The sequence below is a fragment of the Coloeus monedula genome (genome assembly GCF_965178545.1).
Source record: "Coloeus monedula genome assembly, chromosome: 1".
Lineage (NCBI taxonomy): Eukaryota > Metazoa > Chordata > Aves > Passeriformes > Corvidae > Coloeus > Coloeus monedula.
In genome coordinates, this window is record NC_138781.1 from 133,668,209 (window position 1) to 133,695,099 (window position 26,891).

General features: G+C 39.9%; 1 protein-coding gene across 1 annotated transcript; it reads left to right on the forward strand.

Moving 5' to 3' along the window:
• Nucleotides 1–6,274: 6,274 nt before the first annotated feature.
• RIPK2 (receptor interacting serine/threonine kinase 2) lies at nucleotides 6,275–26,753 on the forward strand (the record flags this gene model as incomplete). The annotated part of the gene is made up of 11 exons (XM_082300338.1): nucleotides 6,275–6,465; nucleotides 9,708–9,861; nucleotides 11,012–11,167; nucleotides 13,448–13,605; nucleotides 16,659–16,708; nucleotides 17,057–17,218; nucleotides 19,266–19,351; nucleotides 19,548–19,637; nucleotides 20,459–20,564; nucleotides 24,403–24,582; nucleotides 25,731–26,753. The coding sequence occupies 11 exons, from the start codon at nucleotides 6,275–6,277 to the stop codon at nucleotides 26,054–26,056; spliced, it is 1,659 nt and encodes a 552-aa protein (XP_082156464.1). The 3' UTR covers nucleotides 26,057–26,753.
• Between the last annotated feature and the right edge of the window lie 138 nt (nucleotides 26,754–26,891).

Here is a 26,891-nt window from a genome sequence, read left to right on the forward strand (position 1 = left end):
GGCATTTCCTGTATTGACCAAGTGTCAATGAGTTCATGGAAGACACCCACAGAAAAGGTCCATCTGCTCCACTCTAAACACTTGAGAGTCATATTAATGACCTGCTAATACCTATGGGCATTCAGACGAATTGAATCTGTAGGAGTGTTGTACCCTTTGTAAACAGAGTCCTCACTTAATACAGGTTTTGCATATATATTGTTCATTAAAATATTCCACCTTCATTTCTGGTTTGGTTTTTTGATTTGTTTTGGTTTGGGGTTTTTGGCCTTTTTTTTTTTAGGATATTTTCTAGAATTTACCCCACCACAAACTGTTACATTTGTGATGAAAATATGTCTTACGTTATTCTCAGATGACACATGCTAATTGCTTATACAAACAGGAAGAAAGGCCACGTGTTTATGCCTGAAAAAATGATTAACAGGTTGATTCATTTTGGCTTACTATAAATTCCTTGAAACATAACCGTTGCTAAATGTCACAGACTTTCAACAGAATACTTATTAGGAATTACCTCCTCCTAAATGAACAAGAAGTAATGGCACTTACTAAAAAAATTACTGGGCTTGGACTATCAGAATCACAGAATCTAGGCAAAATTTGACCTTGGAATGTTTTCAAACCTGGAGCTGGAAACTGGGGCTATTTTTCCTATTATGAATTCAGTCCTCTACGCTACTAAGTATGCTAAGTTCTTACAAGACTTAACTCCTCATTTCATTTACAGATAGGCTGTATCTTCATTTGATTTCAAAGCACATAGGTGTTGTCAAACAAACATGCCAACTTTTCACTTATTTAAGTGCCAACACAAACCACAAAAAAAAAGCAAATGCAAACATATAACATTTCCAACTCCTACTTTCCCACCTGGTTCTGTGCATCCCCTAGATTACCTAGACCTCGCCTTGATGTCTTTAGTTAAGTAATGAATGTTGTTCTCCTTTATGACTCTGTCATGACTGACAGCTTGACAGCTATTTGGAAAGAATTCTAGCTATTCAAGCTAGAGGACAGAGCTCCGACACATTATGTATTTCTGGCAACAGAAATTACAGACCTAGCAGATTTGTTACACTCTAGGAGGTGCCTTGAATCATAGAATCATGGAATGGTTTGGGTTGGGAGGGACCTTAAAGATCATCCAGTTCCAACCCCCCTGCCATAGGCAGGGACACCTCCACTAGATCAGCTTGCTCAGAGCCCCATCCAACCTGGCCTTAAACAATTTCAGGGATGGGACATCCACAACTTCTCTGGGCAACCTGTCCCAGCGCCTCACCACACTCACAGTAAAGAATTTTTTTCTGATGTCTAATCTAAGCCTACTCTCTTTCCACTTGATTCCATTTCCCCTGTAACTATATTCCCCTTTAACAAGTCCCTCTCCATCTTTCTTCTACACTCCTTTCAGGTACTGGAAGGCTATAAATACCCCAAAGCCTTCTCTTTTCAGGCTAAACAAACCTAATTCCCTTGTCTTTCCTTGTGGGAGAGGTGCTCCATCCCTCTGATCATCTTGGTGGCCTCCTCTGGACTTGCCTCAACAGATTCATGTCTTAACTGTGCTGGGGACCCCAGAGCTGGATGCAGCACTCCAGGTGTGTCTCAGCAGAGCGGAGCTGAGGGGCAGAATCACCTCTCCTGACCTTCTGGCTTTGTCAAATCTGATATAATAGTTTAAATTTTAAAAGAGAAAATAAAAGGAAAAAGAATTGTTCTAATTCACTGCTGAAAGAAAATTTTTCAGCTTTCTCTCAGCTGAACTAATTTTATGGGAAACACCAAGAACATCAGCATTTTAGACTGAAAACCAAAATAAAGGTTAAAACCTAGAAGTAGGGGGAAGGAGGAAGCTGAAGTATTTGAGGAAATACTCAGCCTAAAAAATGCACATAGCCATTTAATCCTGAAGACAGCAGACCACTGAATACCTAACACTACCTGTCCTTGTAAAGTTGGAGGTGTCAGGGAATGCTCCTAGGCCTACAACTCATCTTCCAACAAAATACAGTTCTGTTAGAATTCTATTAAAATAATCTCTTTGGGCTCATGAGAAACACTACTTTCCTAAATATTCTCCATGGTTTAGGAATTAGCTAGGAACTACTCTTAACAGGCACTTCTGATGCAGATTCTCTGTTTCAGATGGATGACAGTCATCCCATGCTAGGTGTCCTTGTTGCGAAGAAATGGTCAAACACATTTGCTGGATTCAGCACCTAGGATGGACCTGGGCTGCACCTGGCCCCAGAGAATCCCAGTCAGCACATGTTAAGAAAGGTACAGAAGAGTACCACAGTGTTACTGTGTCTAAGGAGAACCTTTCAAAATCACCCCCTCTTTTCCCTCCTCCTGTGCCAAGCTTTTGCCTCTGCATTACTTCCACACAGAAAGCTTCACTGGGTTCATGCAAAGCAGGGGGCTAGGAAGAGGACGACCTTCATAAAGTTGCTCAGGTCCCCCAGGCAAGAGGAGAAAAGAGGAAGCTCAATGAAAATAGCAAAGAAACATTCAAATGGTTCAAGTGTGGGGTGGCTTTGTTAAAATCCTGGTGCTGAAAGGAAATGTCATTTACCTTCAAAAGAGCACTAGAGTTTATCCTGATGGTACACTCTTGATGTGTCATCACCACATGGGCACCAACAGTAGCACAACATGGAAATAAAAATCCAGGTGACTCAGATGCATCACAAGCACTCCCTCCCTCCTTCCCTCCAAACTGCTAGAAAAGCTCTCAGCAGCTCTGCTCCTTGATTCAGTCAGCTGGGTAGTGTCAACATGTTGTAATAGCTGGATACAAGTACTCTCATGCAGATCTCTTAATACAAAATTGTGTCTACAGACATCTGAAACCACAGGTAACAACTTCCAAAAGAGTTCAGCTGTTCAGGAATGGCCCACCTAGAGTGTGGCACATGCTAACAAGGAAAGGTTGGTTGAAGCTGGTAGAATACACAGATGATTTCAAAGGCTATCAGTTTCCATGGTTGTAGCACTCATTACTAATAGATCTGAGCAAGTGTATCATTACATTGCCAGTGTGACAGCAGGCAAAACAGCATCTCGGACAGAATCTAAACACCTGATGTATTATTTCAGAAAAAAAAATACTTCCTTCAGTAAGAACAAACACAATTGAAGAGGTTACTACCAAAGTCTTTCATTCCTGCAATGTGGATAGTACAAAATATTCAGGCAAAATATTCCTTTTAAAATGGCTATTGTAAACCAAATATCCCTTATCTTTTTATTTTAAAAGCTTGAAAACTCCACAAAATAAAAAGCAGGGACAAAGGCATTGTGACTACTGAATGAAAAATCATTTTCTAAAACAGGGTCTTTTATGCAGCTCCAAAGATAGAACTAAAATTCAGAGACTATCAAGTGTCAAGAGAAAAAATAATCCTATTCTCCAAATTTTTCAGAATATTGAATAGGTCACAGGGTCCATCATGTTTAAATCCAACAGCAAAGTATGGTATAGTTTGAGATATAGTCATCATCATGCAACCATAGCTTATTTCAATCTGAACATCCTGTATTGACAACAAACAGATTCCTGCCATTGTGGAAGCACAGTCAGTCTGGTGAATTGCAAAAAAATACAAGTAGGTTTGGTGCTTGATGTCCATAAAAATGAAGGCACTAAAATATTTTGGTGGAGGGATAAGACTGAAACAAATTGAAAAAAAAAGTCATTACACTAGTAAAGACATGCAGGTAGTGTGACTTTTTAAAAACATAAATATGAATATAAAAGAGTGCATGTATATCTGTGTATCAGAGGCCTGGTTTTCAGGTGGAGATGCACAGGAAAAGAAAAAAATCACCCACCCTCTTTCTGTATTTTGTATCCTCTTCTCAACATCAATGCAACGTTTACAGTAGAAATCTAAAAGCTCTTTCCAGCCTATGCTGCCCACAGGGAAGAATGTCAGAAAGCAAATACCACCTCAGTCTGGAAGGTGTGTTTAATTTTAGTTGTTATTTTACTTGATCATTTACAGAGATACAAGGAATGCAAAGCATTTTACAAGTCTGTATCATGATGTACTGATCACACAGCAGCTGCCTTCCTAGATTTTGCAAGCTGAAGGAAAACTAAGACCATTGCCATAGCTTTCACACTTTCAGAACCATTTTTTCCATTTTAAATTCAAGAAAATTATAGCCATTACAACTCTAATCAAACCATTATGAATACTACACACACAAAAAGTATCCTGTTTGCTGTGGAATTTGCTTACCTCATTATCAGTGAGGATAGTCAGAAAATTTTCATGTGAAAGGAAGAGTCAGACCCAACACTTAAGAATGAAAAGGACTGTGGGAAATCTCACAAGTTAGAATTTCAAAGAAGTAAACCACAGGCGGCTATTTATCTGCCGCATGCTATAAATACTATTTCTATCATTTAGAAACAGTATTTAACAAAAACTTTAGTTTTATCAAAATTTTAATCTACCTTAGGACCTCAGCCTCACTCCCAAGCTGCCATTAGGGTTAGGGTTAGGGTTTGGGGTGTCACAAGGACTACAGCTCCAGGAACACTGTACCTGGAATAGGCATGACAAGGGAAGCATGGCACTGCTCCAACAGTGCTGCCTCCACATCCACTTTTAGAATCACAGTGATGTTCCTGGGGTTTAAGTCAGTATTCTTAACACTGTAAATATACATTAAATCAACACAGTACACACTAACAAGATGCACAAATAATTTTTCAGTATAGTGACATCTTGATGGCAAAGAGCATAAATACATATTTACACAGTGTTTTTTTAATCCTGGTGAGTCCATTGCATATTATTTTCTTTAGGAAACAAAATCTTTCTTATATATCAAATTTAAGATTGCATGACTAATGGTACTACCAACATGGTAAATACAGAGAGGGATATGCATAAATAGATACACAAAACTTGCATATTGCAAATATTGCCTCAAGATTAGTTTTGGGAAACCACCTAGTGTGTCTAAGGGACACCTACGAACTGAAAACTGAAAGTAGAGTAAGCCACCACTTGCTTTATGTGGTTGCTCATAGGTTCATAATGCTGAAGCATTTGGAGGATATAAATCATCCAAGATACAAGAAAATTGGAAAAGCCATAAAGCTATTAAAGTGCTAGCACCTAGACAGAACTGAAAAGTTGTTGCCATGTCTTATAATGAATGCTGTGAAATATTGAAACATATCGTAGTTTGAAAACTTAGGTATTTTCCCTCTTTCTCTGGTCCATATCCATTACTGGGAGAAAAGAGGAGAGGTGAAAAGCCACACGCACCTAGCCCCTGATGCACACACACGGAAAGGATTTGCTCTATTCACCTTTATTTCATCGTGTGGAACTGTCACTCCTTGGAAAGCTACAAACCTCTATCTTTAAATTAAATTACTTTGTTATTAAGTGAGAACTTGGCTTGGTGAACAGGCCTTACAAAACCTTCCTGCGCAACTCTCACACAAAGCTCTCATAAATACATCAGCGTATCAGGCAGCTCGCTATGAGGCGGGGCAAGGGTGAACTTGCACTTACTGGAAATTTCGAAATTACCCTTTTGAAACGCCGCTATCCTGAAGAATCTTCCTAAGACAAACACGGAGGAGATAAGCAAGTGCACGAGACCAAGCTTTGCTCACTTCGCTTGAGCAATGAGTATACACCGGATGGGGCTCTGAGCAAGCCTGACAGGTGTGTCCTGTCCTGGCAGAGGAGTTGGGAATAGATGATCTTCAAGGTCCCTTCCAACCCACATCATTCTATGGTTCTATGCAGTGAGTGAACAGTTCACTGCAGCGATCTGCGCTCGGCTCTGGCATCCTGCATCGTCTTTCGAGAGAGGACTCACACACCCCGCCCGCTCCCCGGACGGAGGGGGATGCCTCCTCCTCTCCGGCGCACGGGATGCTCCCCACCAGGACCCCCTTCGGACGACGGATGCTCCATCCATGGCCCGAGGGATGCGCCCCGCCATAGCGCTCCCGCGGCTGCCGAAGAGCGAGGCTGCTGCCCCGGCACCGCTCTCCAGGGCACCGCGCTCCCTCGGCTCGCTCCTCCCATCGCGCCTGCTCCGCCTTCCCCGGCCCGTGAGCCGTGGGACTGTGCTTCTTTCCCAGAGGAAGTGGCTCGTCGGCGGGGTAGAAGGAGGAGAGAATTGCTGGCCAACTGGAGAGCAGGCGGGGCGGGGAGGCGCGGGGGGAGGCGAGGAAGCGGGGCGAGCGGAGCGGCGCTGCGGGCCGCGCTGCGCCCGGCCGAGTGCGAGCATGAGCGGCGGGGATGGCGGTGGGGGCCGGGCGGGCGCCCTCAGCTACGCCCTCCCCTCCATCCCCTCCAGCAAACTCCCGGACTTGCGATTTATCAGCCGGGGCGCTTACGGGACCGTGTCCGCCGCCCGCCACGCCGACTGGAGGGTCCCGGTGGCCCTCAAATGCCTGCAGGGGCCGCTGCTAGACAGGTAACGGGGTGGGCAAGGGGGCCCGGCATGGGGCATCGCCGGGGGAAGGGCCGAGCTGAACCCGCCTTTCCCTAAACCAGCCCCCGGCAAGGCGTCCAAGTGCCGGTCGAAGATGCCGGCGTGGCTTTCTGAGGTCTGTGGATCACATCCTGGTGTTTCGGTAGCAGGCTTCCTTTAATTCCACGGGGAAAGGGGATCCCACGAGGATGATTCAGCTTGGGCCAAGAGAAAGCACGGTCCGGCCCCGGAGCTTCCTCTCTTTCGATTATTGTAAAGGGGTGGTTTCGGTCTCGGTTTGTGAGACACTACGTTGTTTCTTTTGGAGGTTTTTTTCTTCTGCACTGTGCACCTTGAGCCCTCCTCAAGGTGGGATTGACAGAGTTTGGCTTCTTGCTGGGTCTGGTGGTTGCTAACCATTTTGCTGAGGTATCAGCAGGATGCTGAAGTACAGTGATTACTATAGATTTGGTGTTTACATAGGGAGAGGAATGGGGAGTATACTGTTCTATCCACTAGAGATTGCTTCTAGTTTCCACGATAAGCTTCTCTGAGACAAAGCAAAATTATTCCCCCCCCCCCCCGCCAGATCTCACAATACTGAGAGAAGCTGATTTTAAAATAATAAGCTTGTAGGCCCCCCTGTACAACTGGTATTTTCCATATAACAATCGGTTTCCCCATTTTCCAGGTACCCAAGTGGTAACATGTTTATTACAGGAGCTGTCACTCCATGTAAGGGGACAGCAAGTTGTACTTTTTCATTTGTCTCTGTCTTATTCAATCCCCATAGTTCCAATTTGTTAATGTATCACGGCAAATTTGCCTCTTCTTACGCTGTCTGAAGCCTGCCTGACTGTAAACCTTACTGTGAGTCTTATCTTGGTGTCTTCAAGCTTTATTGCCTCAGGTTTCTTTGATCTAGTTTTAGGCCCTTAGGTAGGATAGCTTCACTCAGAAAGGCTTCTAGTCTTGTGACCCAATATACTAGAATATAAGACAAGTTGTTTTAAGCTCTTTCACCACTTCTTACCCAGGTGTGTATATACACAGGCTGTGTCTCTGAAATCTTGCCAGAAATGGAATCTCAATTATGTTGTGTTTTCTGATAAGTTGGGGGGTGGAGGCAGAGTGGGTGTCGTGGGGTTTTTCTTGTTTTGGAATTTTTTTTAAAAACTTAAATGTCTGCTGGAATCCCTGTTAATTGGAAATACAGCATTTATCCACAGAACTCAGTTGGGAGGAAACACCAAATACTATTTTTAGCCTTGCAAGAATTTGGATTAGTGGGACATCTAACCATGAAATTGTGATTAAAAGGGCTAGTGAGGTAATCAAAACAATTCAGTCACCTACCATATATCATGCAAAGCCCAGAAATGCTATCAGAATACTGAAAGCTGTAAAAAAATCCATTATACCCAAGTCTCTGCTTTGTTGGTTGTATAGTAGGCAATATAAAATGCCAACCTGTAAGTGTTGTCAAGAAAAGGGATGAGTTCATGGTGCCATTAATTGCCCAAGTGGGAAGTGTGTGCTGTGCATCCCAGAATATGTATGTGACGAGCCAAAGAACAAAGCCTGTCGGGAAGCTGTTGTGGGAGTGTACTCATTCAGGCATTACTCAGTGCCCTTCTGGTACAGAGCAGACAAAGGTGAAGTGACTGACAGACACAGGAATAGACTTCAGTATGTTGCAATTTGTTTCCTTGCCACAGCTGAATCCCATCCAAATGTGCCTTACTGTCTGGGAAACCCCTAGCTTCCTCAAACCTAGTCATTTCTGGAGAGAGGGAGGAAGGCATAGAGTTTTGTCTTCCATCCCATGCTTTTGTCAAGGCTGCCAATTTACTTCTGTCATTTCCTAGAGTTTCGTATAAGTCCCTTTCCGTCACATAGATCAAAGGACCTTAATTTAACATCCGTCTAAATTCAAAGTTTCCTGCTGTTAAGATCTGCAGGCTTTAGTTCACAAGGCTTCCTCTTTTCCCAGTATATCCTGATGGTCTTTTCTTTGTGAGTGCTAAATCCACCTTGATAGATCCGGACTGCTGTGAGTGCTTCGGGGTGTGGCCTGAGCTCGATGGGCACAAGCCGGCTCTCACCCCAGAGCTGTGCTGTGCACGTAGCTCGGTGCTGTGCTGAACAAATTGTGATGGGCATAGCCCTGGCCCCAGCACAGCCCTACTGCTTCTGAGTCAGACTGGCTCATATCCAAAGGATCTATCTCAAATGTGCTGTAAATGTCCTGTATTTGAATATCCTAGTCATGTACTGTACCAGTCTTCACTGGTATGAGATCTAAATCCTTTTTTTGCTGAATTATGCTTCATGGTCCAACTATCCTCACTGACAACAAACCCATTTTTTTCAAGACTATTTGAGATATAAGGCATACCAAATAGTTTCTATTTTTAGGGATAGAATCATACTCAATCTTAAATAAAACTTGACGTTCTCAAATCCATGTGCTACAAGGTCTGAATTTGTAAAGATGCATCAAACCCACATTTATGAGGAGTTTTGAGGTAACAGAGAGGATCCACACAGTCAAATTCAGGCATCCAAACACGATGAGGCTGGTCTATTCCTGCTTCCTGTGCATCTAGGGAATGTTTTTTCCAGAGAGTGATTCAAAGCAGGGGCTCAGTTTGAAGGAATGATTTATGCAAAAACAAAGCATAGGTAATTTTTCCTTCAGAAGTTCAAAAGTGCTTTCCTTTAGCCCCTATTATTTTAGCATACATCAGAGTCCACTAAATGTAAATGGTTGGAGAATCCTGAGTATTAAAATCTCCACTCCTACTGGTTGGAGAATCCTGAGTATTAAAATCTCCACTCTGTAGGAGATGAATTTTGGGCCTGAGTGAAAACTCAGGGTTTGAAGATGTTTAGCAAAGTAGGACAAATGCAGCTGGTTGTTACCGTTGTGGTTACAAAGAACGATGGAAGCTGGAAGTTCTGACTGTATCCTTATTTACTGGAAACATGGATGAAACGTGTGATGGAAATAGAGAGATTTGTGTGGTATGACAAAACCAGGGAAGCTGTCTTGTCTTTGCATTTGCAGATTCTAATTTGTCTTACACTGTCTGGTTCTCAAAACAGCATGGTAGAAATGAAGAGGTGGTGGCACTGCATGCAGGGATAAAAATGACAGAGAATATAGTGAACCCAGCATTTGCTTTGAGTTTCCTAGTACTGGTTTGGTAATGTATTTTATTTGTTTGCTTGTTTTCTTTAAGCGATAGAAACCATCTTCTAAAAGAAGCAGAGGTATTACACAAAGCCAGGTTTAGTTACATTCTGCCAATTTTGGGAATTTGCAACGAGCCTGACTTTCTGGGGATAGTGACAGAATACATGACAAATGGGTCATTAAACCAGCTATTGCATGGGGTAAGTGTACTTACGGTCTTCAAATACGATACTTGGCTGCTTCAAGTAGATTGCAATTTCCATACTTAATTAGTATAGTAAAGTATTTTATTTATAATATTTCACATTAAAAGACGGTCATTATCCCTAGTAGTTTTTGGTGCTCAGATAGACCTTTTGTATCTCAAAAAGACAACTAAGCCAACTTAGGTTTTGTTAAACTTTTTCCTTTAATGTTGTGACCTATAACTAGCTTTATGTTGCAGTGTTACATACAGTCACTTTAAAAATCTCAGTTGTTCTCTAATTAGATTCTGAAATACTTATGCTTGTTTCAGTCTGGCTTTCTGAAGTACTGCCAATACAAATATTGATTCTCTTTTCATGAATTTGAATATTTAAAGAAAAAATAAGATTTTGATGTTAGTTTATAGAAGCCGAATATTGCTAACATAAACAGGTATGAATATTTCTAACAGATCTTATTCTCTGAATAAATTCTCCTGTGCTTCACTCTCCTGTGCTTCCATTAGCTTGGCCTGAACACAGAGTGTTGCTATGCAAAGCTACTGCAGTTGAGTCTCAACAGCACTGAAGTCTCTTCTCCACCTTTAATCAATACACATCTCGTGCCTTAGAGAGCTCAACTGTGTGTTTTTCATAAAGGCATTGGTGCCAATACAACTTTTAAGATTTCAGTTGAGTTTTACTGCATTTTTCTTGCTGTATTATTTATAAAGGTAGTATTTTGTGCATAGTTTCAATACAGCATTTTTATTCCCCAATGTCAATTGAAGGTATGATTGCCATTCTTTGTGTAGGACTCATAAATTGTGGGTTGCAAGTTTCATGCAAAAGTTCATCTGTAATTCATATTTCCATGTGAATGAGTAATGTAGCAAATTTTCAACATCATATATAGCAGTCATGAACTATTATGTGAATGCTAGCAAATGGAAACATAGCACTGCATAATTATTATTTTTTAATAATGTTTAACAGCTAATGAGTCTTAATGCTCTGTTACAGTTTTTTAAGGAGTTTGTGTAATGTATGTTTTGAAAGATTACTGCATGCCCAAGTCACTTTCTTCTTCTTATAAAATAAGTCTTTGTGTGTGCTGTTAGGTCAGAACAGAGGATATTCTCATTTTGTGGTTTTATCTTGGCAGAAAGATGTATATCCTGACATTCCCTGGTGCCTGAGATTCCGCATTCTTTATGAAATTGCTTTGGGAGTAAACTATTTGCACAACATGAATCCTCCATTGTTGCACCATGACTTAAAAACCCAGAACATTTTGCTGGATGATGAGTTTCATGTAAAGGTAGGGTTATTTAATTCTTGTGTTCTTCAGCATCCTGAATGAGTGAAAGTGTTTTCATTATTGTAGAGGAGGAAGGGTGAGGTTGTGGCCACACGGATGTAACTGTATGGTGGACTTTTTCTTCTATCCTTGCAGACAGAACTTTAGAGTTTTTCTTTTGAAAACTCTGTATTAATCAGTTGTGGATTTAACCTATCTGAAAAGACCAGAAAGATAGAATTTGGGCTGTTTCTGCTATAGCAGTAGCTGATACTCAATAGTGGTGACACTTTTTTGTTAGCATTCCAAGGGTAGCTACATCTGGCCCTTTCTGAGAAGAAAATGGAAAGTGTTCCTGCCTGAGATGCTCTGACAAGTTACTTCTGATAGGCAGAAGGTCAAATTCAAATGTTAAGGCTCCATTTGATACTTGTCATGCAATATGGACATATCTATTCTGTTGGTGTAGTATAAGAACAGAAAAAACATGCCTGCAGAATCTTACCATGTTGGAAGGTGGTTTTTGTGAAGCTCCTTAGAACAAGCAAACATACATACAGAAGTATCAGTAGTTTAAAACTTTAATTTTGCCTTTTAAAATATCACTGCCATGATGTGAAAAAGAGACTAAAAGTACTTCTGACAAAATGTTTAGGTGCTTCCATAATTGCAAGAGTTGGGTTTGTTGTTATCATGTTCTTTTAAAAGATCTTCTGTTTTTATAATTGATAGAATATGTTACTCAAGTAACTGGAAATAAGAGATACTTTGCACTGAATTTATACTTGAAAAGTGAATGCTTGAGTTGTTACCGTAAGATGAGTTGTTACCATAAGATGAATCTCCTTGTGAGTCCTTTGAGCAAAGACCCGCTGCTGATTTCTTCTTTCTCCATTGCACAGAAATTGTTCTTGGCAGCAAAGTGCCTCACGTGGCTTTGTCTCCACTCACACCCTCAGCAGGTCATACTTTCTCCCACTCAGTTGTGCTGGTATTGCCGTCTCTCGAGCTTCCTGACAAACCTGATCAGGGAACTGGTCCGAGTCATTTTTTTATTCACTCTTTTTAATCCCTAACAGCTTTGGTGTGGCCTGGTGCTCTGCCTTACCACATCTGAACAGTTTCTTTGCTGAGGCAATTGAAGGGAAGAGGTTAACTCTTGCATGCCTGCCCTGCCTCCTATAAGGAGTGTCCTTAGGGTTTTTAGTGAAGCAAGATTCTCTAAATTAGTACAGTTGACAGGAAATGCAAACAAGGTTATCATGCATGCCAAATAGAAGAAATATTGCATATGTGTAAAAGTAACACCATTCACAGAGTGCTTTTGGCTGTCCCTGATCTACTGAATGAGCAAGAGTTAAGACCAGTTACAATGAGGAAGGCTTGATGAGAGTGAGTTGTAGAGAAGAAAGGTCATTGTGGATTTGGATGTATGCTCTTCAGAAAGCTTGTTTCTGTTACCTTTGTTGCCTTGCACAGGCTTCTTTGTTGAAAATATTTGCTATTATGCAAGTACTGGACAAGTGCAGAGCTGGTAGCTGGCTGCTTATCTGTCTCCCATGTATGCCAGACACTGCAGCTCAGCCAGCAGGTGTATTCTGCTAAATGTTTATCTCTCTAGCCACAACCTAATCTGATGTCTGGCACCCTGGCTCGTGGATGTCCGAGGATGTAAACTGAAGTCAGTTACTTCTTCATGTAGATGAACTGTATCCTGTAGAAAGGAGCAAGGCCCCAGAGTGCATAGTAAAGAAAATACTCAGCAACTTTTTGCAGCACAGAATTTCAGAATATCAAATTTATTCATTCAAGATTAATATGTCATCGCTTTGGAAGAGAGGTGAAGTGCCCTAAAATTTTTCTGTGAGGGGAAGTGCCTCGGGATATTGGCAAGCTGAGTTCTGTACAGTTATTATGATTTATACTAAACTTGTTCTTTCTTCACAACCAGGGAGCTACAAGTGATCAATGATTTTTTGTTTGCTTTTTTTAGCACAAGGAAGTGATTTTCTTCATGTGGCACAGCTAGCTACAGCAGATTCCTCAGCCATAGTGTACATGAGTCCTTCCTTAAAAGAACAGGATAGGGGAGTGCTATAGGGACAGCATGAGTCATGACCTGGGAATGCTTCATGGACTGGTGTGGATGTTTCCTGTTGCTAGGAGAACCACATACCTTTTGTGTGTCAGGTTAAGAGCTTTGGGTGATCCCTTCTTCTGGGCATATTTCAAGAATTTCTAACAACTGTCAGCAGATAAATCCAGTTTTTCTTCTGAGAGCAACTGATTTGACCTTTGCAGATTGCAGATTTTGGCATGTCCAAATGGCGTGTCATATCCATGTCGCAATCACGAAGTGAATCCTCTCTGCCGGAAGGAGGGACAATTATCTACATGCCACCTGAGGATTACAACCCCACTCAGAAAACCCGGGCAAGTGTGAAACATGATATCTACAGGTAACTCCTGTTGTTCTCTGGTGGGGTTTGAAATCTGAACTCAGATTTGATTTAGTGAACTTAGATTTTAACATATTCTCATCAATTTTCTTATTTTCAGTGATAATATCATAGTTGTATAGGCAAAATGAATGGGGAAATAAAGAATTGAGCGATGGCTGGATTTAGTAACTAACACTTATTTTGTGCTGTGACAAGTGTAATGCTCCAAAATTAAGCTGAGACTCCAGAAATAGGTAGGGGAGACTGGTTTCTGTGAATGAGCATACATGTACAGACAGTGTAGGGAAAGAAGAAAGCCATTCACACCATTAAGTCAATGCATATACTCTTGTAATATGTGTAATCAAGTAACATAATTTTCAGAATGTGCTTGGGGGAAAGAAGAAAATGTATTTTTGGAAAGGAGGTAGATAAAAACAGGATAGTGGGGTTGGAGAAAGTAGTTATAAGAATCTCCTTAAGGAATGATTTGCTTTATGAAAGTTGTGGTAGTTTTGTGTTGGGCAGTCCTGAGTACAAGTAATAGAATAGTAAATAGAGTTCTGGTGACCCATATAACAAAAGGAAATTGCTCTGAGGATATTGGAGTTACGATTGGATGATCTGAAATGGTTTGGAGAGCTCAGAGATTACTTGAAGGATTTTGGGAGGAATTACCATATGTAAAGGAAGATTGAGGAGGCATGAACTGGCCAATCGCTGTGACAAAGTCCATCACTCTGGTGCAGTCTACCACCTTTACCTTCACTGATCTCTGACATGGCTGTATCTTGGTGAGAGATGACTCAGTCTCACAGGGTCCTACTGACTTCCAGGGAGACCACTTGTTCCCTTAATTATCCCTTACCCTTAAGAAGCACATGAAGTTCCTTGACATTCCTGTCCAAAGAATACAGATGACAACGTACCTGCTCTCCTTACCCTTTGATGAGAAGGTGTGGATAAGGAAAACATTGAAAAGAAAAAATAGTGTATTAAGAGGGAAGAAAGGGTGACTGGCAGCTTAATGAGTGGGTGGAGATGAAGAAGACAAATGTTTGTTAGAAAGAAAATAATATTTTCAGAGGAATAACAACCAAATGGGAGAAAATAAGAAAACACATCAGTAGAAGGGTGTACAAAACAGATAAATCAGGAAGGAAAGAGATTATATGAGAAGAAAGAAGAGAAACTGAGACAGCATTGGAAAAAGAGATGTCCAAGGCAGAAAGACATGAAGGTGCAGAGACAGTGAAGGACCACCAGAAAGACTACACAGGAGGATCTGTGCTCACAGTCAGAAGGGGATGCTACAAAGTAGCAATAAGAAAGGAAAACAGGAATAATGTAAAGGGGAATGCTGCAGTGTTGTAGAACTGAGAAAATAGTCTTTAATGGTAGAGAGATTCCAAACTGAATGAAAGATATTATTAAATATTTGGATATTTTCTGGCTGTCTAATTAATTGATCACAGCTGAGTGTTGTTGAGATACTGAAGCTAATTTGTGAAGAAGGATCTTTCTTAAAAAAACAAATTGTTTAAACAGCAGTCAAACAGCATTAACTTCTACAAAAGGGATGATTTGTTTTACCAAAAAAATCAGCCTTCATGGATTTATCAGGAATACTTCAAAAGCAGACTTTCTAACAGGGAGGACTGCTTTTCTTAAAAGCTACATGAATAAATTTTATTATTGAAGAATGTTAAGATGTAAACAGAATAAATAGTTAGGAAAACTCAATTTATATGATTTGATTTTAAGCATCAGTTATTTGTTTCTTACTTCATTATTTTGAATTCTTACTTGGTAGCTGTCGGATGGTACAGTTCTCTAAGGCAGTTAAAGGTAACCTGTATGCAAACTTTGGTACTTCTTAGTGATGCAGGAAGGAAGCTCAGTGCGTTCGTATCAAGGGTGGGGAGCAAGCCTTAACAGCAACTGATCATGGTGATTATTTCCTGGAATGACACTGTCACAGCACTTATAAAGACTTGGACTGAAAGATGGAAATACACACTTGTCAGCACCTTGCATGAAGTTATGGAAGCACTGAAGCTTTAGCCTGGATTCTTTTCTAAATCCGAATAGTGGAACCAGATACTTGAATACAGTGCTAGGACCTTTTGGGATAAATCATGGAATAGAGCTTCATTCAGATATGGTAGAGTATGCGAGGAAAAATTGGAGAGAAGGACTGAGAATTCAGTGCTGCTTTTAAATGAAATCGTCTAACCTTATTTAAATTACAGAGTTGTTTAAAGTTATCTCTTACACTTTTAGTATATCCTGATGGCTGAAGAGAGTTAGCTAGTTTACTAAAGATGGGGCAAGTTTGTACTCACTCAACCACTTGCCATTCATGTTGGTGTGAACAGAAAAGAAGGTCACTGGTTTGAGTAAGCACATGTGTGTTCATTCTCCTGGCGTTACTTCAGAGTAGTCTTCCCAAGAGTCTCTTTTGGAAAGTGAATGCTGTGTGTAAGTGACATCTCTCCCTATGGAGAAGATTGTATATGTCGAAAGCATATATTGGGGGCGTGGGGAGGAAGCTGGAGTGGGCATCCCAAGTGCAAGTTTGTATGTTACCTGTCTCTGTGACACTGTGTTGGGACAGAGCTGTGGGTCCAAGCCATCCTCCCTGCTAATACCGAGCTTTCCTTGGGAATGTCGAGGAGTGTCAGTCCGTACTAGGAAGGTGCCAGAGTATTGCAGTTAGGGCAGAGCAGTTGGCTGGCTGGGGCTCACTTCAATTTGTGTGCTGAGATTGAAACTCCATGTACATAATTCATAATGTATTAGCAGAGCCAGGTTGATACAGATTTGGAATAGGAGTTTATATGCCATGGATCTTTTTCTGTACTTAATAGTATTAACTAGTTCTAGCTGAAGTCACGCTCTAGTTCTCACATATTCATGTCATCATTTTAGTTAGCTACAGTCAGTCCGCTGTGTGCTTGCAGGACCATTTTACCAGAATGTTTTAAAAAAAATATAAAGCTGAGCATATTGTGTTATTAAGTGTTGGCAGTCTAAAATAACACCTTCTGTACTTTCTATACTGTAAACAGTTATGCAGTTATCATGTGGGAAGTGATGTCAAGGAAACAGCCATTTGAAGGTAAGGCCATGTCTTCTGTTAACTTATTTTTCCTGCCTTACCTAGAGGTTAAACCTGAAACTGGGGACTTCATTTTAGGGGTTACTTTCTAATAATTCAACTTGTAAGCTTGTTGAAGAACTCTTTGAAATACTTTTCAAATCAGACTCTTTTTTTAGTATCATCTTCTTTTTTAATTACACTGTTGTTTCCTAAATTAAGAATAATTTTTCATTAATTAAAAAAGAAACATAACCTTATTTTGATGAGCTGTAAATTCTATGTCTACAAACCAAATTACTCGTCCTATATAGTAAGCTCTTTATATTGCATATATTGCTAATGGCTTCACAATGTCTGTTTTGACAGAAGTTATAAACCCCTTGCAGATAATGTACAGCGTGTCACAAGGACAGCGACTAGACTTGAGTGAAGGAAGTCTGTCAATGGACATTCCTCATCGAGGGCTTATCATAAGATTGATGGAAAGTGGATGGGCACAAAACCCACATGAAAGACCATCGTTCTTAAGTGAGTTCACCTTGCATAATGAGATTTTTAAACTGCCAGATTCCTGTTGACCATGGTACTTACAAACCAAGGTTATAGTCACGAAAGGGAAGTGTTAAAAATGTCAGGAGATACATGTGCTCAGTTTTGTCGGTTATGACAACGTGCTTGGCTGCTTCCTTCATGTCTGTAAACAAACTTCTATGAAGGGAATTATGTGTGCACCATAAAACCAGGTTGGTTATTGGAGTCTTTTGCATTTACCATCTTTTAATTTACCTGTTAAAAAGCAGCATGCTTTGTTTAACTACTTGTGTTTGGAGTTTTTTGTTTATTGTTGAAGATAATTAGGGATTTGTAAGGGGAGGTGGGAGAAGTGAAGTATAAAATGAGTACTATGAGATTTATGAGCACACAACCAACACCAGTGAACCACTGCATATCAGATAAGTTGTAGTGGCTTCAACTTGTATTTGCATCTCAGTGTAAATCTTTCACAGACACTTTATCTTTTATTGTTCCATCTCCTTTATCAAGCAAGAACTGGATTTTTTTCTTCCAAACAAGGAAATACAGTATTTTCTAAAATCAAAAAGAATAGACACATCATGTTATTTCCATATGTATTCTTGTTTTCCTATGCCAATTAACAAAAAAAAAAAAAAAAAAGCAATTTAAGAGTATGGTCACACTGAAGGGAAAATTATTTGGGATATGTACTACAGTGTGAGCTAACTTGGATTTTCTTCTTAGTGCCCTGTCTGTAGTGAGATGGTCTTTGAAAAAAAAACGCATCGCTTTTGCCTCTATTTTACTGTGGTAATAAGAAAGAAGAAGTTGCGAAACTGTTGCAAAATGAAGGGAAGTAAAGCTCCCTGATGGGGAACTTAAGCAATTACCATAGCACAGGGACACTGGCACAGACACACAAGCACAAAAGCACCCGAACACCCTTTTTGTTAAATAAGCTTTGAATGCAAAAGCTCATCTAACCTGTCTGTTCATCTTACAAAGGATCAAGACTGCTTATCACCATCTTTCTGCGTGTACTTGGAGTGTGTACCTACAGTTTAAATAAAATCAACAAAAATTGACCATGCTAGTATTTCAGTGTGGAAAATGGCCTGCCAAACTTGGAAAACTCCCAGAGTTGAATGTATGTCTTGAAGATGCTAGTGTAAAAAAAAGTTCATGTGGAAGAATAGTGGTAAAATTGTAATAAAAATATAAGACTATATTAATAAGGATGCCATGTGATGAGTTGCAAGTATGGTAAATCAGTTTTCCTGAATCCGTGGAATTCACAGAAAAGCAGTACAATTGTGATAGGCTGTCATCCTTTCCTGTTTATTTGAGCACAGTTTCAAAGTCATAGTTTTATAATATAATCATCTCAAAATGTGAAATATTTAGTATTATAAACTTCAAAGCACTGGAAAACAAGGGAGCATAGCGCAGGTGGTTGTTGGCTTATTGGACTGTTTTGTGCCTCCCTGTGTGAGTATTGATTTTAACTTCTCTGACCTGCTGCATTTGGCGAGAGTGAGGCCAGTGTCATTTGGTTTCACTGGTTGTGACAGGTCAGTGCCTTGACTATCCCATCTTCTCTGGCCCTTCCTCATGCTTTAAGCATGTATTCTGGATGTTGCTGTGTGTTTGTTTATTTTTCTGGTATAAATCTTTAACACCTCCTCTGGAGTGGGAAGACAACAACCCACTCTGAGGTCTTATGGTGTTTGGTCCCATTCAGCTAATCAGGCTGGATGGGTCTGCCTTGAAACACAGCAAACTCACCAATCTCTCCATTCCATGAATGCAAGACCTGCAGTTCAGCCCCGCCCTGGATCTCTTTTGACACACAATGATCATGTGGCCAGATCAGATCAAGGTTTCTTTTGGTGGTGTGAACTGTTCTAATAGAAGCAAGCAGATTCTGTTTTAGCGGCATAAGTGGTTTGATACGTGTCAATAGACGAATTATTTTTTTAAATGTAAGAAAGACACTTTAGTAAAATGACACCTTGATTTCCACTTCAAACTATTCACCAAGTACTCTTCCCTTGTTTAGAATGTTTAATAGACCTGGAGCCAGTTCTGCGAACATTTGATGAAATAGCTATGCTAGAAGCAGTAATTCTGTTAAGGAGATCAAAGGTAAGTATCTTTTGTTACAGTCATGAATCGGTCAAATAAGTTGGTAACTTTCACTTGCTAAAAGAAGTGTAATCTCCTTTGTCATTTCTCCTCAGTCTCCTTTGTCTAGTCTTGTATCTGGTTGAAATGTGTTTGTACAGGGCTGTCATCTTGTCTTATAGCAGAAATTTAATACAGTTAAATATTTCTCTTCCAGTCAGTATATGAATCACAATGTATTTACAAGAGTGGAAAGAAAGCAAACGTGGAGCAGATATCTCTAAATATACCTCTGAATCCCGACAAGGTAAATACATGTTGCATTTGGTATTCAGCATCCTGAGAGCTTAAAGGAAGGTTAACGTGGTAAGGGAGGTTGTTCTGCGCTTTACTTACCTGTGCAGTCAGGAAAGGCATAAAATGCATTACTTGAGCCAGGGTGTAACAAATGCAAAGCCATGTATGTGAAGTAAAGGGTGGGTATGCAGAAATTAGAAGGGCATCTAAATACAGGAAAGGTCTAAATACGGCATGAAGCTGTGCCAGGGGAGGTTTAGATTGGATATTAGGAAAAGGTTCGTCACTCAGAGGGAGATCAGGCACTGGAACAGGCTCCCCAGGGAAGTGGTCACAGCACCAAGCCTGGCAGAGTTTAAGAAGTGTTTGGACAATGCTCTCAGGCAAATGGTGTGATTCTTGGGGATGGTGCTGTGCAGGGCCAGGCGTTGGACTTGATGATCATGATGGGTCCCTTCCCACTCTGCGTATCCTGTGAGTCTGTGACCCCCTCAAGGAGGAATGCAGCACACAATGCCTGCCAATAGTAAGAGATTGTCTACTGCTCCCTTACACCTCCACGGAGCTTGCTTATATAGGACCATTCAGATATATTTTATATTTTGATTCTTAATGCTGCTGCTTTTGGTTCTTGTATACAAAATTGCTTTCATCTTTAGAAAAATACAAGTATCGTGATTATGTAATTTCTTCTGATTTACTGTATTTTAATTGTGCTATTTAGCATTTAGATAGCAGGGAAAACACGGTGACAGGAAGGTTCTCTGTAAAAAATTGGAACTTTATATTTGTTGAGTGTGCCTGTTCAATATACAACTGGATTTCTTTCAGCCAGCATATTCTAGCTCCATACAGTGTGATGCACTTCCACTTCGGAGCATGTCTCCAGATATATCAAAACTCAAGTCTATTCCCCAGTGTAATATCCTCTCATCAGGTGAGATACTCTTGATTTTGTGTAAATTTGTTATTGCAGCTTTACTTTCCCACTGTGACATTGCATTTGTGTAGTAAAAAGTTCGGTCACTCTATGTCAGAAAGAAATGTCTTTTGTAAACTTTGTGCTCTGGGTAAAAAACAAGCGTTTTTTTAAGCTCTGATTTTCTGTTCCTGTCACGTGAGAAATCTCTACAGCTCACAGGTTCAGTTTTCCTGCTCAGAGTTGAGTGCAGAGGTAACAGTTACTTGTCCCTTCAGACTCCTGGCAGTTTAGTTAACTGCTATTTTTTTTTTTTTTTTTAATTTGTGAGCTACTTCTGAATATAAAAAGGCTACACATTTTAAGGCATTCTAGAAACTGAGTAAACTCAAAGTTTCCAATACAGCCTGACCTCTAGATCATTTTGAATTCAATAAATAAAAGTGGCGTTAATAGATTGCCTTGCAAAAGTATCTGCACAGACCTTTTGTAGCTGTCCCCTTTTATGAGTAAATGTTGGCAAAATTCCCTGAGAAAACTCAGTTTTGAGGTTTTGCTGGCGTCAGAAGCCAGAAAAATGCAATGGGACCCAGGTGGAATTATTTCACCCAGTTGTGAAACTAAAACTGCATTTAAGTTTCTTCCCCTGACTGAATGCAAGAATATTTCAAAAAAATGGAGTGTCCTCTGGCATTGCAGGGACCAGGAGTATGAAAGCAGACAAGACTATTGACTTCACTGCTATAAGATAAGGACAGCAAAAAGTATTCTGAGGTGCTGCAAAACCTGACATACTCTGGGTCGAGGTAGGAGAGCACAGGCAGTTTCAGCTTATGTTTGAACACATACACAATTTTGACCTTCTACTCTGTGTACTAGAAAGATACAAATACAGGAGGAATTTGGGAAAATAAATTGTGGGACTTTCAGTTTTAAGGACTTTCAGTTACTGGAGAAAATGGCAGAAAGCAAGTGCAGGGTACTTGGTCTGTGCCTCAACTAGAGCATTTATCTATACAGCATAAAAACCTCAGAGATGAAGATTAACTCATATTTACCTAGCTTAATAAGTATGTTGTGATGAATTTTAGAACATGGAGTATTAGTTTGAACATGAGCATGGACTGTAAGTGTAGTCACATAAGATAATGGTAAATACCAGCCTTTCTTGCTGCTGGTTCCTGTTATAAATTGTTGTGTCTTGCTGTGGAGGGCATCAGTGAAAATTTGTTGGTACAATTAACCTGACTGATCAGCTGGTGGTCATTTTATAGTCATTGCTTAGACTTTATTGTGTTTATGTGTGGATACTGTAAAGCTTGTGACAATAGTGCCTACAAAACCCTACTGCAGAAGCATTTGTTATTACTTTGCCAATAGCTGCATCAGGTAGCCTTGTAGTAGGAAGAAAAACTGATATTCCTTTTGCTTTTCAAACTCAGATGCAATTGTTTCAGGTGAAAATTCAATTCCAGTTAGCTGTTAGCAAGAGAGGAGTTTGGCATGGCACCAAGGCAGAAGTTAATGACTATAGATTCTAGCTGATTTGTTTTTTCTCTCTGTACAGTTAGAATGCTTTTTCAGAAAATTGATTCTTCAGAGTTAAGACTTTTCTTCTACCCTTAAGCCTTTCTTTTCATCTTTCCTTTTTTTTTCCCTTCTCTAGCCAACTTTTCTTGGTTATTCCTTGAAATAGCTCTTTTACCTCTCCCCGTTTCATTTTTGATACAGAGAGTAATCCTTTAATATACTTTGTTTTGCTAGATGAACAGAATGCACTCTTCTGAAATTCCTTTGTAAAATAAACTTCTTTATTCTCCTGGTATCCTAATTTGTCCTCCTGGTGCATGTTCTAACTTAAGTCATTGAACTAAGGCTACTTAGTATTATGAAAGACATGAAAAGCTTTTTTTTGTCTACAAAATCCCCTTTACATAGTATACCTTAGAATTTTATTTTCCTTTCTCACAAGGTCCTTCATTACAGAATAATCTACTTAGGGGTTGTTTTTATTCCTCATCTCACTTCCAACAGAAAGTCTAGATCTCATATTTTTCCTTCTGAATTTCCACCTCTGTTACTCAGGTCTTCTAGGTCACCGAGGTTCTTTTTGAGTAACTTGAGTCAACCTGTATTTTTCTGAATAACATCTGAATAACTCTCATTAGCAATTTTTTTTTTTTTTTTTTGATGGAACTGGGGTTGTTTAGCCTGGAGAAAAGGAGGCTCAGAGGAGACCTTGTTCTCTGCAACTACCTGAGAGGAGATTGTGGCCAGGTGGGGGCCTCTTACCTGACAAGCAATAGCAGCAAACAATATGATGAGAGGAAATGGCCTTGAGCTGTGCCAGGGGACGTTCAGATTGGATATCAGGAAAAATTTCTTCATTGAAAGAGTTGTCAAGCTTTGGAACAGGCTGCCCAGGGAAGTGGTTGAGTCACCAGCCCTAGAGGTATTTAAAAGATGTGTAGATGTGGCACCAGGACATGGTATAGTGGTGGACTTTGCAGTGCTGGTCTCTGATCTCAAGGGTCTTTCCAACCGAAACGATTGTGTGATTTTATGATTATATTTTTTATGCTTTGGTCACTGGTCAAGGTCATTTTCTCATACCAGTACAACCCTAGTAGTTTTGTCTTTACGTTATTAAATTAAATATGTGTGCCTAAAAATGTATAGCAATCCATCCTAGCACAGCTGCTTGAAATACTTTTCTGAAATGATCTTTCACTCACGGTGATTGTCTCCTAAACCCTTTTTTTCATGCAGTAGATAATATCTGCTGCTTCACACTACATAGCTCTGCCCAACACTCTCTCTTGTTCATGAAATAAAATACTAGTTACTATGATTTCTAGTCCACCATTTTTAAAATACTGAGAATGGAGTTTCTTCCACATTTTCCTATTCCTGCTCCGTGTACTTACATATTCTTCTACAGGTCAACAAAGAGCTGGGAATTCACCCTCATATTTCCCCATTGGACAGGTAATCTCGAGTTGTCCATGGGGCTACCTCATTGTGTCTTTAGATGCTCATCTGAATTCTTGCATCTGTGGTTCTTAGTTAACATCTTAGTTATCGTGTCTTTATCAAGTGACACTGTAAAAGTCTAATGAAAGCTATTTACAGAGTTAGGCACATGGCCTGTAGTTCATCTCTCATCAGCTGTTTGCTGTCTCTTCCTTGAGTCATTCCTACTGCTGTTTTCATAACTCTCATCCTTTTCATACTATAAAAAATCCTAAACCTAGAAACTGTTAAACTTCCCACCTGATAGAAATCCTTTTTACTTTGTAGAAGTTTACATGAAGCTTTCCTGAAGTCAAACCCAGTTTTGATGGACTACAAAAAGCTTCCATTGGCATCCCACTGAATGTTGAATTCTCCCAATGCTCTTCATGTCCTTTTCTCCCACCTGAATCTTTATTTTAATATTTTCACCTTTGTCACACTGCAAACTTCATCAAAATAAATTAGTCTGCTTTCCTGCTGACTTCTAGTTACCTCTCCAAACACTCAAAGGATTTATTTTGTTCTTCTAGTCCCTACAAAAATTTTCTGTCAAACAGAGCTTTTTCATTAAAGTTCACATCTACCAGATTTATACCCCCAATATTTCGTTAAAATAAAGCAGGACTCCAAACCCATAGTCAGGCCCTGGTAAAATATAAGGGACATAAATGTACTCAGAATTTGAGTATAAGAACTGATTTTTTGTATATCATGTGAAAGTAGTTGGTTTACGACTTCTCTGGTGGAATTGCTCTGAATAGTCTCTGATGGCTGTATTTTATTTGAACACACAAGTAATACAGCTTGTTCTTTTTTCTTTTCCTCCTTTCTTTTTCCTAAGACGGAAATTCTGGGTGTCTACACTCTCTCAGCAGCCAGAGCACAGATGGAAACCTCTCTGTAACTCAGAGTGCCAAAGTCCTTGTGCATCCATACAGTACTGTTCTCTCATCTGACAAGAGTATTTCAGATGCCTCAAGTTCTTCATCCTGTGTGCTGCGGTCATCACCGATTCCTTCAGGTACAGCAGACACTATTTGATTGCAAGACCCACAATAAGTGTTCTAACACTGAATATATGTCTGTGTGAAATGGAAACTAGAACTGTTATTCACCTGAGAATAACAAAATGAGAACGAAACATGTGCAAATTAAGAATGCAAAATTAAGTAATTCTGTCCTTGTAGACTTACATTACAAAGTAAGCAAGACCAGTGTAAAATGTCACCAAGTACTGGTACCTGTAGCTACTAGCTTTTTTTCTCTCCTCTTAATCAAATTCCTGCTGCCATGGGTCTTCTTTATCCTGTTCCCTTTGCTCATATTATTTCTCCTATATCCTACTGCTGTAGTAGTGCTATGGTCCAGCAGAACAGGAGAAAAACTTAGCTCGAAGTTAGTCACCTTGTTGCTTGTCACTTCTCACTTTTTAGGCTTTCCAGTCTTCCATTTACTAATGGTGAGGCAGGGAGAAGCAGCAACTGTGTCAGCATCTCACCTGTAATGATCCTTTGTGTTAGTTGAGAGCCCACTACATTATATTCTATGCATCAAGTAACTGTTAAAAGTTAACACAAAAGTTAACAAAAAGAAACTTTAATGATGAATTATTCAGATTTTTTTTATTGAGGGGCCACACAGTAACATGCAGCTTTATAAAGATCTACTGCATTATCCCTCTTCTGGAAATACGAGAATCAACACCTTTTCATTGTGTGAAACCTCATCTTGAGAAAAATACCAGGGAAACTACAGGGATGTTTTCAGTAATCTTCAGTAAAAATCCCCCTGGAAAGTGAATTCACCACCTGTCTCTTTTTAGTACAAGGTCGGGTTGAACACTGGAACAGGTTGCCCATGGAGACTGCAGAAGTACCACTTCTATCAGTTGGAGATGCTCAAAATTCAGCTGGACAAGGCCCTGAGCAACCTGAGTGATCCTTGAAGTTGGCCCAGCTTTGAGCAGGCCATTACACCAGATGACCTCCTTGAGGGTCCCTTCCAACCTAAATTATTCTGTGATTCAGATAGAACAAATACTCTAACCACCAAATTTGTCAAATTGGAACATTTAAACAGCTTTTTCTCAACTTGTTTTTTGTTCTGTGGCAGTATTTATTGACAGACAGTTACAATCCCTTCCTTTTTTCTAATCCTTTCCAATCTCAGATTTTGTATTGGAAACTGTACAACAGAATGTAGCTCATCAGTGGATCCAAAGTAAAAGAGAAGAAATCATCGATCAGATGACTGAGGCATGTTTGAATCAATCACTGGATGCTCTTCTATCAAGATATTTACTCATGAAAGAAGATTATGAACTCATAAGCACGAAACCTACAAGGACATCAAAAGTACGACAACTGCTTGATACTTCAGACAGCCAAGGAGAGGAATTTGCCAGAATTATAGTACAAAAGTTGAAAGATAACAAACAGCTAGGACTTCAACCTTATCCAGACATTGTATCTAATTCTCAAAGACTGCAGCTTTAAATCTATTCTTTCTTTATGAAACCATGTGAATATTTCTTCCAACATGGTTCTTTTTTCTATATAGTATTTTATATATGTGCAGCTTCGTCTTTATTGTGCCTTGTAGAGTTTTAGAAATGACCCTGAGTTCATCTAGCCTGCATTTGGTGAGTGGCCAATTAATAAGTTGGAGTGCAATCATAAAGCCAAACCACTTGACGGTTGTTGACTAATTTTGTAAAAGTATTTTGTTTATACATGACAAAGAAAAACATTAAAGGTTCACCATTTTACATATTTGCTGTTTATACACATCCTTTCCTTTCACCTCACAGGATTGAGACAACTCAGCATGGCGTGTTTGTTTATCTCCTTCCATCTGCTCTTTCCCATAGAGGAGGGAAGAAAAATCTGCGTGCTCTATTCCAGGGCTATTCTGCTGTGTGTATAATAAACTTTCTTCCTTAAGCCATGCTGATGTACATAGCTGGGAAGAGTGGTAGGTGGGAGGAAATTTACATTGAGTTTTTACAGGATTTCAGGATTTTTTTTCCCATTTTGTTGCCAGAGCAAGTGCCTCAGACCACTGCATAAGAAGAATGTTAGTCCAAAGAGGAGCCCAAGGGCAAAGAGGAAATTGTGCTTGTCTACTCAGAAGTGATATAGTAGAAGGGCTGCAGCTATAGCATTTTACATTGTGTGGTTATAACCACTTCAGCTATTTTTTGAGATCATAGTAGGATGAGATCCAGAAAGAACTTAAAGAAGGGCATCCTCAGTTAATATCTCTTTAACATTTCCTTGGTCATCTGCTGTGCCTTTGTCATCTGCCATCCTACCACTCCTTACCTTTGTA